At 42.9% G+C, this 15,000-nt stretch overlaps 1 protein-coding gene across 2 annotated transcripts in view; it reads right to left on the reverse strand.

Moving 5' to 3' along the window:
* The window catches only part of GCGR (glucagon receptor), a 96,678-nt gene that overhangs the window by 32,848 nt on the left and 48,830 nt on the right, over positions 1 to 15,000 (reverse strand). The window contains exons 5-8 of one of the 2 annotated variants that reach the window (XM_089657515.1): positions 13,362 to 13,477; positions 8,218 to 8,324; positions 6,481 to 6,628; positions 17 to 170 (exon numbers count right to left, since the gene is read on the reverse strand). In XM_089657515.1, the coding sequence (XP_089513641.1) occupies positions 17 to 170; positions 6,481 to 6,628; positions 8,218 to 8,324; positions 13,362 to 13,477 (525 nt within the window). The remainder of the gene's footprint in view (positions 1 to 16; positions 171 to 6,480; positions 6,629 to 8,217; positions 8,325 to 13,361; positions 13,478 to 15,000) is intronic. The other variant, XM_089657516.1, reaches the window with a different exon arrangement.

The following is a 15,000-nucleotide window of genomic DNA, read 5'->3' on the forward strand; positions in this document are numbered from 1 at the left end:
CAGTAAGTGTACTCACCCCACCCAATACAGATGTACAGCATAAAGTAACTCCTTTCCGAAAACACAACCAAGACCAGAAGATTGTGCAGGTAGATCCCCTCCACCAGCAGCCAGTAGTAGTTGGCAATAGTTGCATACTGTGCTAATACATAGGCAACACGGCATCCAGTCTGCAAGATCAGGAGAGGAAAAAGATTAAAGGGATATATTTTAAAGAGACCCTATCACCAAATTAGAGAATACAGGTGGAAACACAGAAAAGTTACATATTTTATATGCTTACTGGCAGTTTTTCCTTTCCATAAACTATTTTTAATCACTTCCAATGTGAAAATAGACTTGCTATTTCACAGGCGCACGCAGTTTTAAGGCTTGATGTGTTTGGTCTCTACTTGACGCAACCCCATATTTTTTTATATACACTATATTGCCAGAAGTATTGGTCGCCTGCCTTTCCACGCACATGAACTTTAATAGCATCCCAGTCTTATGCAGGCCATAGATGGGTCGAAAATCGGCTGATTTTTTGGCCGAAAATAAAATCGGCCGATTTTCGGATAGTTCGTGGGATATTTGTTCGGCCGTTTTTTGGTATTTTGGCAGATTTTTTTTATCGGTAAAGTTGGAAAAAAAAACGGCCGATTTTGCCGAGCGGCCGATTTTCGCGGCAATGATGGGCAAATCGGCCGATTTTTTTTTTACCGATAAAAAAATCTGCGCATGAGCAGTGACCTGCAAGAGGAAGACAAAAAGAAGAGGATGAAGAAGAGGAAGAGGAGGAGGAGGAGGAGGAATTCCAGTCCAGCAAAAAGTGTCCCTGCAGAGAGCTCCGCTATTTCTTTGACAGTTCCTTGACATTTATAGCAGTTGCAACATTGTATCTATTTGTTTCCGAATAAAAACATCTGTATCCTAAAGGGAAACAAATAGATACATTGTTGCAACCGCTATAAATGTGAAAGAACTGTCAAAGAAATAGCGGAGCTCTCTGCAGGGACACTTTTTGCCGGCTGTAGACGGGATGAAAATTGGCCGATTTTTTTTTTTACCATTGATGGTAACGTCGGCCGCTTGAACGACCGATTTTTCATTTTTTAAAAGAAAAATCGGCCGTTTTTCTCCCCGTCTATGGCCTGCATTAGTTCGTAGGGTTCAATATTGAGTTGGCCCCGCCCTTTGCAGCTATAACAGCTTCAACTCTTCTGGGAAGGCCGTCCACAAGGTTTAGGAGGGTGTCTATGGGAAGGTTGGACCATTCTTCCAGAAGCACATTTTTGAGGTCAGGCACTGATGTCGGGGGAGGAGGCCTGGATCACAGTCTCCGCTCTCATTCATCCCAAAGGTGTTCTATGGGGTTGAGGTCAGGACTCTGGGGTGGAGGAACTTGACTGGCCTGCACAAACTGGCTTCTCCATGTCTTTATGGACCTTGCTTTGTGCACTGGTGCGCAGTCATGTTGGAACAGGAAGGGGCCATCCCCAAACTCTTCCCACAAAGTTGGGAGCATGAAATTGTCCAAAATGTCTTGGTATGCTGGCGTCTTAAGAGTTCCCTTCACTGGAACTAGGGGGCCAAGCCCAACCCCTGAAAAACAACCCCACATCATAATCCCCCCTCCTGCAAACTTTACACATGGCACAATGCAGTCAGGCAAGTACCGTTCTCCTGGCAACCGCCAAACCCAGACACTTCCATCAGATTGCCAGACAGAGAAGCGTGATTGGTCACTCCAGAGAACACATCTGAGTCCAGTGATGGTGTGCTCTACACCACTGCATCTGATGCTTTGCATTGTACTTGGTTTGGATGCAGCTGCTTGGCCATGGAAACCCATTCCATGAAGCTCTCTACACACTGTTGTGTTAATCTGAAGACCACACAAAGTTTGGAGGTCTTTAGCTATTGACTCTGCAGACAGTTGGCGACTTCTGCGCACTTCGCCGTGCATTGACCCCGCTCTGTCATGTTACTTGGCCTACCACTTGGTGGCTGAGTTGCTGGTGTTCCCAGTTGCTTCCACTTTGTTATAATCCCACTAACAGTTGAGCGTGGAATATTTAGTAGCCAGGAAATGTCACGGATGGACTTATTGCACAGGTGACAACCTATCACGGTACCACGCTTGGAGTCACTGAGCTCCTGAGAGCGACCCATTCTTTCACCAATGTTTGTAGAAGCAGTCTGCATGCCTAGGTGATGATTTTATACATGTGGCGTTGATTGGAACACCTGAATCCAATGATTTAGAGGGCTGACCCAATACTTTTGGCAATTAGTGTATATTATAAGATTTAAAAATTGGTACAATGTTATGTCAGTATTGAAAATATATTTTTAGGAAAAAATGCACCAAAATTAGAGTTTGATAAACCATTGCTCTAATATCATGCACCACAAAAAAATATTGCACCCGACACCATTTTATTCTACAGGGTATCTACTTTCAAAAAACATGGCCATAATATTCACTATACGGTGCTTTGTGGCCATGTGCATGAAGCCTACAGTACAGTGCGCTTCATGGAACTGACAGTAGGATGACACTGATAACAGTGGATGGAGTAGGCTGTAATGCAATAAGATCTCCGAACTCTCCAGTGAAGTGTATATCGTAACAAAGATTTATTATCCAACGCATTTCAAAGTAGTTCACCACTTCTTCCTCCAGCTTGTAGTATAACAAATCAAAAGCTGTTTATAGTCCAGACTGGGCTGTTCCAGAACATGGGGATTTATTGCAGCCTACGCCATCCACTGTTATCAAAGTCATCCTACTGTCAGCTCCCTGAACCGCACTGCACAGGATTCTGGGAATGCCTTTTTAGCTGTTTGCCCTATTACAGTGTCTCAACAGATACACAATGGGGGGATATTTACTAAAACAGATGCGCTCAGAATCTGGTGCAGCTGTGCATGGTAGCCAATCGGCTTCTAACTTGTTCAATTAAGCTTCCACAGTAATGCAGGCCATAGATGGGGAGAAAACTGGCTGATTTTTCTTTAAAAAAATGAAAAATCGGTCGACGTTACCAGGAATGGTAAAAAAATTTGGCCGATTTTCATCCCGTCTACAGCCGGCAAAAAGTGTCCTTGCAGAGAGCTCCGCTATTTCTTTGACATTTATAGCAGCTGCAACATTGTATCTATTTGTATCCATTTTGGATACAGATGTGTTTATTCGGAAACAAATAGATACATTGTTGCAGCCGCTATAAATGTCAAAGAACGGTCAAAGAAATAGCGGAGCTCTCTGCAGGGACACTTTTTGCTGGACTGGAATTCTTCTTCTTCATCCTCTTCTTCTTCATCCTCTTCTTCTTCATCCTCTTCTTCTTGTCTTCCTCTTGCAGGTCACTGCTCATGAGCAGATTTTTTTTATCGGTAAAAAGATCAGCCGATTTGCCCATCATTGCCGTGAAAATCGGCCGATTTATTTTCAAACTTTAACGATAAAAAAAATCTGCCAAAATACCGAAAAACGGCCAACATATTAACCCACTAACGATCCGAAAATTGGCCGATTTTTATTGTCGGCCAAAAAATCAGCCAATTTTTCGACCCATCTATGGCCTGCATAAGCCTGGGTTCACACTAATGCAGTGCAGTACATCGCATGTGATTTGCATAGGAACCACACTGCATTCTTGTGCAAATCACATGGGATTTCAGTGCGGTGTAATTTGAGCCTTACATTTTGTATAGCTCAAATCGCAATGCATCCGCACCAAAAAAAGTGCAGGATCCTTGTTTTGTCCACACCCACAATCAGTGTTGATGGGGTAATCCCTCCAGCAGCGCTATTATAGTCTGCCAGTTGGGAGCCATCCTTGACGGCAGAAGGCAATGATTACTGCTGGCAGCTATAGCCGCATGCACAAAGTCCAATAGGCTGGATGTACTGAAGTCAAATGCTGGGTTGACTTTCGTACAACGAGCCTGCCCATAGATGGATTGAATTTTGGCTGGTTCAGCAGGGACTGGCTGAGATTCTATCCAACTATGGGCCGGCTTAACCCCTTTATCTCCATCCTTCCTCTATGTATAATCTCTACAATTAATGTAATTGTAAAGCACCATTATCAAGCTCAGGTGTTTTACCCCCTCAGTACCAGCATGTTTCTTTATTTCCAAAAACAATTTAGCAAACACTTAATCACCTTGGGGTGTCAACTTTCCAAAAAAGGATCATTGTGGGGTTTTTGTACTGTTCTGTTTTCTAACAAAGTAAGAGAATCATTGTTTTTTTTTTTCAAAAGGTTTGGTCTTTTTTTTTTTTCTTTTACACAGTAAAACAAAAACAAAGCAAAAAACATAGGGGTTATTAAAATAACACCAAAAGAAAGTGCTGAATCAAAAAAAAGATATAAAAATTCATACCATGTTACAGTGGGTACTGTGTTGCATTGCTGAGTAAATGTCAGTCAAACTATCACAGTATTGAAAATGGCCTGGTAATAAAGAGGTATGTACAGACTGGTGCTCAATCCGTTCACTGCCAGAGTCATTTTTGCTACATTTTATTTTTTACACGTTTAAAAAAAATAATTTTTAGGTCTCAAAATTACATACACCCCCCCCCCCCATCCTAAACATTGTATATTTTTACTGAAAGCAGACACCTAGAGAATAAAATAGTTGTAGTTGCAATTTTTTATTCCACATTATATTAGTGCAACAGTTTGTGTCCAGAAATTCACTGAAATTTTGCGTCTCAAACAGAATAAATTACCCATTTTTTTCATAAAACATAAAAAGAAGAGGTTGCGCCAAATAAATACCCTACATGTCAAGCCCTAAAATTGAGTGTGCCCATGAAATGGCGACAAACTTCAGTGCCCTATATTTTCCATAAGCAACACCTTAAAAGCCCCCACAGGTCATCTGTTTAGACTTAAAGTATACCTTTAAAAAAAAAAAGTTTTGCCTTTTAAGTTTTGGATAGAGTGGACCCCCTGTCCATTTTATTGCTGTCTGTGCCCCCATTAGGGAGATTCCCCCTCTTATTAAAAGTTGGGATTTTCTTTCACTTTCAATGGTTAACAAGAGGGGGAATCTCCCTAATGGGGGCACAGACGGCAATAAAATGGACAGGGGGTCTAATCCCTCTCCACTCTATCCAAAATAAAAAAAAAAAAAAGTTTTGCCTTTTAAGTTTTGGATAGAGTATGGAAGGGGTATAAGCGCCTGTAAGTGTGTTTTTTTTTTTTTTTTTTTGTGCCATCTGTGTCCCATTGGGGAGATTTCCTTTCACTTCCTGTCCCATAGCCAAAACAGGAAGTGAGAGGAAATTGCTGCAAATTAAGGGGAGACCCCCAGGTCACCAGGACTAGTGTCCCCATTGAATGATTTCCCCCTATTACTTTTCTGGGGTCAGCTCAAAAGTTGGGATTTTCTTTCACTTTCAATGGTTGAGTTGACCCCAGAAAAGTAATAGGGGGAAAATCATTCAATGGGGACACTAGTTCTGGTGACCTGGGAGCCTCCCCTAAATTTGCAGCAATTTCCTCTCACTTCCTGTTTTGGCTATGGGACAGGAAGTGAAAGGAAATCTCCCCAATAGGACACAGATGGGGAAAAAAAAAAAAAAAAAACACCTTACAGGCGTTATAACCCTTCCATACTCTAGACAAAACATTTTTTTTTATTTTGGATATAGTTATAATTTTACTGTAAATAATGGCTCTAGAATTACTGCTCTCATTCCAGCATGTGCACCAATATGGAATATGTGTAGTTAGTGCAATCGACTTTTTTGTGCGTAGGCGCCCCCAACTTGTGTATTTAGATTCAGGCACTTGTGTGGGTGGTTGCTCATAGATTTGAGAGGCTGGGGATTTTAAGTATTTGAGTCTAACTTTAAAAAAAAAAAAAAAGTTAAAATTTAATTTTTATTTTTTATTATCACAAAGGAGGCAAAAAAGTCCCCATTACTGGGATGTGCAAATCTGGCAGCGGCAGAGCCACAGGATCACTTCCATTTGACAGCCAACAGTTTGCTTGTCAGATTTACACACACTCCCGGTTTATGTAAATGCCCCCACTGCCACCGACATACATTGGTGGCCAGTAAACTGGATGCACTTTTGTATTTTTTCAGCCAGACTAACTATGTAAAAGGGTTAAAACATATCTAAACCCAAAAATGAAAAAAACAAATATTCCAGATTACCAATCCTTAGATGTAGTGGTTGCTTTAGTTCACATTTTCTTTTTATTTATTTGCTTTAGGCAAATAAAAAGATAAGCAAATTAATATATAGCTCCTTCCCATATTTAGCCCTGATGAAGGGGGGGGGGGGGGGTATTTTCTAAATCCCTGATATGGGTCTTGGCTCGTCTTCCAGGACTATCATAACAAATAGATTTACCATTGGTTCTGTGCTCTCTGTCCTTTACACTTTATTCCATTTGGGACCGACATCAAAGCAAGTGGGATAAACCTGTTAATAATTACTTGGCATAGACCTGTGGCCTTCTCACCTCGTTGCTGATCTCTACATGGTGGTCAAAATCTGTTTTGCTGTAGCTCGTCTTCAGTAAGGTGTCGCTCACAAGTACGCAAACGCCACGCAGAATGAAGGAGATGAACAGGTTGATGTGGATGTAGTTCCTCATGCAGTGAAGTTTGCTGCAACAGACACCATAGTGACAGTTAACACAAGTCTTTCATGTGCCTCCATGTAGAAACTTTGCCCATTCAGGCCCTAAATTCACAAAGTGGTAAAGAGTCTCTTTCAAATCAAACTCCACTTTTCCCCCCATCCTTCCTCCCACCCTTAAAAAAAAATCCCATCATACATAACTTTTTTCTGCAATTTTTTTTTGCCAGTTCATTGACATTACAGGCTCTTCCTTACTCTCCTCCTGTAGCAGTAGTGGATGGTCCCTTTACCTGGACAACGACTCAGTCACAACGGTGTGTAAGCTCTCTGAGCTGGCCAGAAGTAATGTGAGCCTTCCCAGGCTGGCATGTGCCACCCCCCCCCCTTCTCTTCCACCTATGAAGGGCCTGGAGCCACAGAATGTGGGTAGCATGATACTGGGTGAACCTTGAGGAGGCACTTTCTTCAAGACAGCACTGGAGAGGAGAAGAGTAGTACAGTTCTTGAGCTCCTCTTTCATTTTTGAATATGCTGGCCTGTGCGGAGTTGGGCTTTAAAAACTCTAGAGCAGTGGTTCTCAACCTTCCTAACGCCGTGACCCTTTTAATACAGTTCCTCATGTTGTGGTGACCCCCCAACCATAAAATTATTTACCCAGTAATTATAATTCATGAGTGTCGTTTTACCTCCAATACTGCTGCTTTCAACACAGTAGCTGCTTTTAACAGAGTAGCTGCTTTCAACACAGCAGCTGCTCTTTACACATCGGAAATATGTGTTTTCTGATGGTCTTAGGGGACCCCTGTGAAAGGGTCGTTCGACCCCCAAAGGGGTCGCAACCCCCAGGTTGAGAACCACTGCTCTAGAAAGACAAGATGCTTGTCTACTAATTTGGTCTATGAAGGCCTGGGCTCACAGAACGTGGGTTGGAATGACGGGGAGCGTCATCCCTCACGAAACGAGTGGTGCTGGTCCACCTCAGAATGAAATTCTGCTGTGCTGTTCCATACCTAGAAGGAAGTGTACCATACGCCTGGCTTATCCCAATCCCATAAGTGGACCGTGGTGGATTTAATTATATGCGCATATTAAATGTGCATCCAGTGAGTGCGCAATTTTAATATAACTCCCAAGCACAAGCATCTGAGTTCTGCTGAATTTGGGATCCTGTATTTCTGTAATCATTTTATTATTTATGAACTTTTATGAACTTTTTAAGTTTAATTCGTCACTTTTATCTATTTAGCGCTGCACTTCTTATTTATTACATATATTGAACATGACGCATGGCCCTTTTGTGATGCTGGGGCCATATTTGAGGCCCCCCCTTTAGCTCATAAGTTGACAATCACTGCTTTAAACTGTACGTGATTTAGGAGGTATGAACCCTAATTTATCAATCAGATTCCAGAATCGGTCATGAGATTGATCTATGGCTTTCTGTACATAATCATTCCTCTTGAATAAACTGGAGTTTCTTTCATGCATGCTGAGTGCAGCAGAAGGGATTTAGGTATATATGATAGGCTATGGAAAATAATGTGTATAATGGGAAGGAATGAGCCTGACCATATGGAAACTATTTCCCTCTACATTAGCAGAATCTATAAAATACCTGAATCCGACAAGGATGGCGAGAGCCAGTATCAGAGCGGCTACCGAGCTGGAATATCCGATGGTGTACATGATCTTAAAGTTTTCATAGGTCTTGAAAAATATTTCCTATAAATGTATAACAACAAATCACAAATGACTCCTCCGTCTCGAATATCCAGGTTCATTATACGGTCTGCTACAAGTTACAGAAAGAACCTCATATATCAAAAACATTTGTGTGGTTAACAGCGATCAAATTCTTACAAGGCAGATTTGAAAATCCAATGTGAATGTTAAGTCACAAACAGGGGTGGACTGACAACTCATGGGGCCTCCGGGCAATAGGGGATCATGGGGCCCCTGTGTCCTTGCCCAAACTCAAAAAAGCCTATGAAAAAGGTACCAGGGGCATCTCATGGGGCCCCCTACTGACCCCGGGCCCTCAGGCAGTGCCGAGTTTCCAAATGATCAGTCCGCCCCTGGTCACAAATTGTCTTTTTTAGTTTTGGATGGGGGGGGGGGAAATAGAACCCCTGTCAGGTGTCTACTGCTATCCAGGGCTCCTAGAGAGATTTATCTTCCCTTCCTCTCCTGGAGGCAATGGTTTCACCAAAGAGGAGGTCATATCTGCCACATGGTCTCAGACCAACCAAAATCAGACATGGGTTCTAGCTGTCACATACTCCTCAGGAGCAGACGAATGCCTGCATCTTCTGCTGCGTTTCTGCCTGCCTGCTGCTACTGCTGCTACCCCATTGCTGTGTCTCTGCAGACCAGTAATGAAGCAACAGCTGCCAGGGCAATTGCAGCAAAAGCAACAGATACACCTGAAGGGTCAGATCCTGAAAATTCATCAGCTGGTGTCGATGGGTGAAGATTCACGTGTGGTGGAGATGGATAAGAATGGTGGTCCAGGATTTTTCACCTTTTTAAAGGTTTGCTAGCCAATGTATTTGTATTTCTGTCCATCCAGTCTAGAGATTTACACAGCCCTACCCCACAGCACAGTCTTCTTCTTCAGTTCAGTATTACAGCTACTTATATTGTGCTTTCAATCTACGTAGCGCTTTACATAATACATATAGACAGGGGTGGACTGACTATTTGGAAACTCGGGCACTGCCCGAGGGCCCGGGGTCAGTAGGGGGCCCCATGAGATGTCCCTGGTACCTTTTTCATTCGCTTTTCGAGTTTGGGCAAGGGCACTGGGGCCCCATGATCCCCTATTGCCCAGGGGCCCCATGAGCTGTCAGTCCGCCCCTGCATATTTTATTATATATATATATATATATATAAAAAAATACAATTTTATATTCACATCAGTCCCTAACCCTCAAGGAGCTTACAATCTGAGGTCCCTAACTCACATTCATACATACACATACTAGGGCTAGTTTAGACAGGATCCACTTAACCTAACAGCATGTCTTTGGAGTGTGGGAGGAAACCGGAGTAGCTGGGAGGAAACCCACGCAGGCACAGGGAGAACATGCAAACTCCAGGCAGGTGGTTCCACTGTTGGAATTCGAACCAACGACCCTAGTACTGGCAGGTGGAAGTGCTAACCATTTAGCCACTGTGCTGCCGCACAACACTAAGACTGTTTAGACAAGCATCTAAACCCATCACTCTTCTGAAGAGCAATTTTCAGATCGCTTTTCAGAAGTGCTGAGAAGGTAAAGTGATGCTTCTTCATCTGTTTTAATCCAATTTATGCTGAACAAACGCAGCACAACAGGGTGTTTGTGGCATTTCCCCATTTGATCGGGATATGTTGGATCGTTTTTGCCACAGACAGGAAGTGAAATATCGAGACTGTGGTATGAAAACATCCCCATCCTCTGCCATTGCAGCTTTAAGGGGGGCACTATAAATGGGGCTCAACCACCATACATTTAACACTCGCCCAACCTAAGTCAGCACACCTTACTGGCTCCTTGTGCTGCTTCTCTCTTCCCCTGTGTGAGCTCTGCTTTACAGTAGCTTGGAAGAAGCTGATACCGAATGAAATTCAAGGAACTTACACGGCTTGCATTAAAGAAAAAAAAAAAAAGTGTTAAAGTGGAACTCTAGCCAGATCTAAAAAAAAAAGGTGTGAATGAATGCAGCTCTGTATTCAATAAAACATTATTAAATGTATTTTCATAAAATGCAAACAGCATAAAGAATTGAATTTGACTTGGAGTCGGCCTCTTGAAGCCCTTGTATAGCAGTGCTCAGATTGGGGAAAGGAGAAGCAGAATATGAAACGAAGTAGGTGTGTTGAAGTATAAGGAGGCGCGATTATAGTAGGAAAGAGTAGCGTGATAGGGAGATGAGCTTATCAGTCTGCTGCATCTCCTTTCAGTGTCCAAGGGAAGGGAACCTGTAAGTGGAAGTGAAACTGCAGCACAGAAATTTCAGGTCCTCTCCCCTACTACACAGGGCTGTGTTATGTGGCAGAGCTGTGTAAATCTAAGGATGGGATGGACAGAAATATAAATCCTTTGGTAGTTATAACAACTCCCATATATGTATTTCATTGAATAACTACAGTATCTCGTATATCTACCTGGAGTTCAACTTTAAACTCAAGACAGTGCTTGCATCTTCCATGTTTATATCCTGACAGGCCCCCACCGAATTATAAATTGAAGTAGACCCAGTTGTTATATAAAAGCCTCTGGCTTTGGCATACCTGTATATAAACTGCAATGCACAAAAACGTATACAGCCAGGAATTCGAACAAATGACTTGTTTATAGCCATGTCTTCTGGCAGGAAGCAACAACTCAAACACTTACAGCTTTGGCAGAAGAAGGGCCAAAACCTGAGACCCATGGGTGGGAATGGGCTGAGGAATTTCAATGGCACAAATCCCACCACCCTTCAGGAACTGCCAGATAAAGGAACAATGAGACTCAGGAGACTGACACCTTATCGGGAACTGGGGCTACAAAGGCTACGAGGCCCTGGCAGTCTGCACAGCCCAGCACCAACAATCATTCTTCGAGAGAGTCTGACACCAATCAATGATTTCACTGGACTTGGACGTAAATGTTTAAACAAGTTTGTGTTTCTAATTACGTGTGCTACACAAAACAATGGAATTCTTATCTCATATGCCCTAGATTTAAAGAGTGCTGGCAATGGAGGCAAGAAAAGAAATATCTTCTGGGCCACTTCTGCTCTTACAAATGAGTGCTGGCGGTCAAACATATGTTTGCACACCATGTGTAAGGTGACATTTACAGCGCCTAAAGCACTTATTTTTTTCACAATTGTCATGATGTCCCATTGCCAAACCTGCTGGCCAGGCTACACCATGGAAAAATTGTTGTAGATCCTACTCTTCTTGTGGGTCATTCCTACACTCCCACTATCCAATAGGGTCCTTCAGCAGCCAATAGAAATGTGCACAGTTGAGTTATGCCACTATCCAAAAGGGTGCCTCGGCAGCCAATAGAGAGATGCCCAATTGGATCTCCCTACTATCCAACTGGGTTACTACAGCAGCCAACTGAAAGATGCCCAATTGGATCTCCCTACTATCCAATTAGGTTACTCCAGCAGCCAACTGAAAGATGCCCAATTGGATCTTCCTACCACTTTAATTTAAAAAGCTGCCTCAGCAGCCAATAGAGAAGTGCTAAGCTGATCCCTCCTATTATCCAATAGAGAGCCTCAGCATCCAATTGAGAGGTTTCCAGTTGGATTATACCACAATCCAACAGAGTGCCTCAGCAGTCAATAGAGATGTTCCCGACTGGATCACCATACTATCCAACAGGTTGCTCCATTAGCCAACAGATAGGTGCCCAATTGGATCTTCTCACTACCCAATAGGGTGCCTCAGCAGCCAATAGAGAAGTACTGAACTGGATCCTCCCACTATCCAATAGGGTGCCTTAGCATTCAATTAAGAGGTGCCCAGTAGGATTATAGCCCTATCCAACAGGGTGCCTGATTGAATCACCCCATTATCCAACAGGATGCTCCATTAGCCAACTGAAAGGTGCTCAATTGGATCTTCCCACTATATAATAGGCTACCTCAGCAGCCAATAGAAAAGTGCCCAACTGAATCCTCCTACTATTCAGTAGAGTGCCTCAGCATCCAATTGAGAGGTGCCTAGTTGTATTATACCACTATCAAATAGGGTGCCCCAGCAGCCAATAGAGAAGTGCCCACCTCGATCTTCTCACTCTCCAATAGGGTGCCTCAACATCCAATTGAGAGGTACCCAGTTGGATTATACCACTATCCAATAGGATGCCTCAGCAGTCACAAGAGAATAGCCTGACTGGATCACCCCAATGTCCAACAGGTTGCTCCATTAGCCAATAGAAAGGTGCCCAATTGGATCTTCCCACTATCCAATAGGGTGCCTCAGCAGCCACTGGAGCGGTGCCCAATTGAAGCTTCCCACTAACCAATAGCTTGCCACAACAGCAAATAGTAAGGTGTCCAACTGGATCATCCCACCATCCAATAGCGGCATATGTCACTCAGCACATACCAAAGATGGCACATAGGTCATTGAGGCATTGCACTGCAATGCTGCATGTGTTAGAGAATGCTCTTCAAAAGCACACTATCCAAAATTCAGAATTTACACCCTGCAGGTGGCCAGGTTTGGAGGGTTTTCATGCTGTCTGGCAATAATAGAGGCGCAAGCAACCTATACCTAAGCACATTGCTGTGAACGTAAGACTCAACAACATGATTGTTGTAAGATATCCATTCAAGCATGTTATTTGCTATGGTGCTCTACCAAAAAGGTGTATGCAACCTTTTCCTGCTGGAAACGTGGGCACAGCAGTTCATTCAAATGAATGAGCTGCTTTGCCTGAGCAAAGATGGGCCCACACAGCCCGTAATAGTGTGAACCTGGGCTTAAAGGCCAGAATTAAAGTGGAACTAGGGGCATGTCTTTTTAGCACTTAAAGCCACATTTTTTTTTGGGGGGGGGGGGGGTTAAAGCTAAAGCTTAAATATGGATATTTTTTGCATGTAACTTTCTCAGTGGAAGTCAAAGATTTTAAAATAACCACAGTGATATTTGTTCTTTCCCAGAATGCCCTGCTAATGCGCACATGAAGCCTTTGAACTGGTTGCCCATCAGGCTGGCAGCCAGTTACTCCTCCTTAGATTTTACCTATACAGTATATGAAATATAAATACCTCAGCTTTCAGGTCTTCCAGGTCCCGCTGACATTCACGGGTTTCATTCTGACGGTTCAATAACTCCACCCATTGCCCATCGGAACCACAGTGCTTGTACACAAAGCCATGCTGCACTGAGAAGGAACACACTTGTTATTGTACAGAAGGACTTTGGTCAGCTGGTTATTCAACTGTTCAGCATCTGTTCACAACTAAAATATCAGTATTGGATGCACTCTCACACCTTTTTGTAGTGTTCCCACTGTAAAATCGAATTTCTTGTGTTACAGCAAGAGAAGTCTTGACCCTCCTTCTAGAAAATCCAACAGATGGGGTGAAGGTTCCTTGCAGCGGCTATAGCAAGGAGGTGGACCTGGGAACTGATAGTGTGCAGGTGGACCTGGGAACTCGTAGTGTGCAGGTGGACCTGGGAACTCGTAGTGTGCAGGTGGACCTGGGAACTCGTAGTGTGCAGGTGGACCTGGGAACTCGTAGTGTGCAGGTGGACCTGGGAACTCGTAGTGTGCAGGTGGACCTGGGAACTCGTAGTGTGCAGGTGGACCTGGGAACTCGTAGTGTGCAGGTGGACCTGGGAACTCGTAGTGTGCAGGTGGACCTGGGAACTCGTAGTGTGCAGGTGGACCTGGGAACTCGTAGTGTGCAGGTGGACCTAGAAATTCGTAATATTGGAACATCAGTGCAGAAATCTTTTCACCACGGTCTGTAGGATATACTGTATATGAAGCTAGCAGGCAATATGATTTTCCAGCATCTGTCTAAATGTGAAATTTGAGTTTATGGGTGATGCATGTACATCTTCACTCTAAAGTGGTAAAGTCAAATCTTTCAGTATCTAATACTTGCTTTCTCTTCACTCCTCTGTTGCACTATTTGCCTGGATGAGCTGGGTATTTCTCTTCACTCCTGGAGCTGAATGTATAATTTGGGGAGCAATGGAAACTTAAGCATATAATATTCGGGGGATGGGTATGAACACCCAACTCTGGGCGCGATAACTTTTCAAACAGTCAAGCGTCCATATTACTACATGTCTAATGTAAAAAAATATGAGGTGGTATCAAAAAGTTCAGAGACTGGTCTGCTATTTTATCATGGACATCAAGTTAGAAAAAGAGCAAAAGTCCTAGTTTGTAGATGGCCCAGGATCCACCAACAATGAGGGATTGGATAGACAGAGTTGAATATGTTAGCAGGATGGAGGAACTTTGTTATATGAAGAAAGATGAAATGGAAAGGTTTAGAAAGATTTGGGGTAGATGGTATGAGTTTAAAACTTCAAAAAAATACTTAAAAATGAAAGGTCCTCGGATAGTAGTACCAGAGACTTGAAATGGTTAAAGAGATCTATATACATGATTAGATTAATAGGAGGGGAAAGAGGATAAGAGGAGATTGGACAGGGGGGTTTTGGGGGTGCGTATGAGAATACAGTTTATATGTATGATGTAACAAGATATATGGTGGTTTTGTAATGTATTTTTTTTTCTTATAAGAAAATGTAATAAAAGATATAATAATAAAAAAAAGTAAAATAAACAGTGTTGCAGCAAAAAAAAAAAAGAAAAGAAAAAAGAGAAAAAGTGAAATTCTGCGTGAAACTGGGCAAATCTGCCACAGAGACGTTTGCACAGATCGC

This window comes from Staurois parvus, unplaced genomic scaffold (assembly GCF_062004578.1).
Source record: "Staurois parvus isolate SC_StPar_1 unplaced genomic scaffold, SC_StPar_1.0 ptg001008l, whole genome shotgun sequence".
Taxonomy (NCBI): domain Eukaryota; kingdom Metazoa; phylum Chordata; class Amphibia; order Anura; family Ranidae; genus Staurois; species Staurois parvus.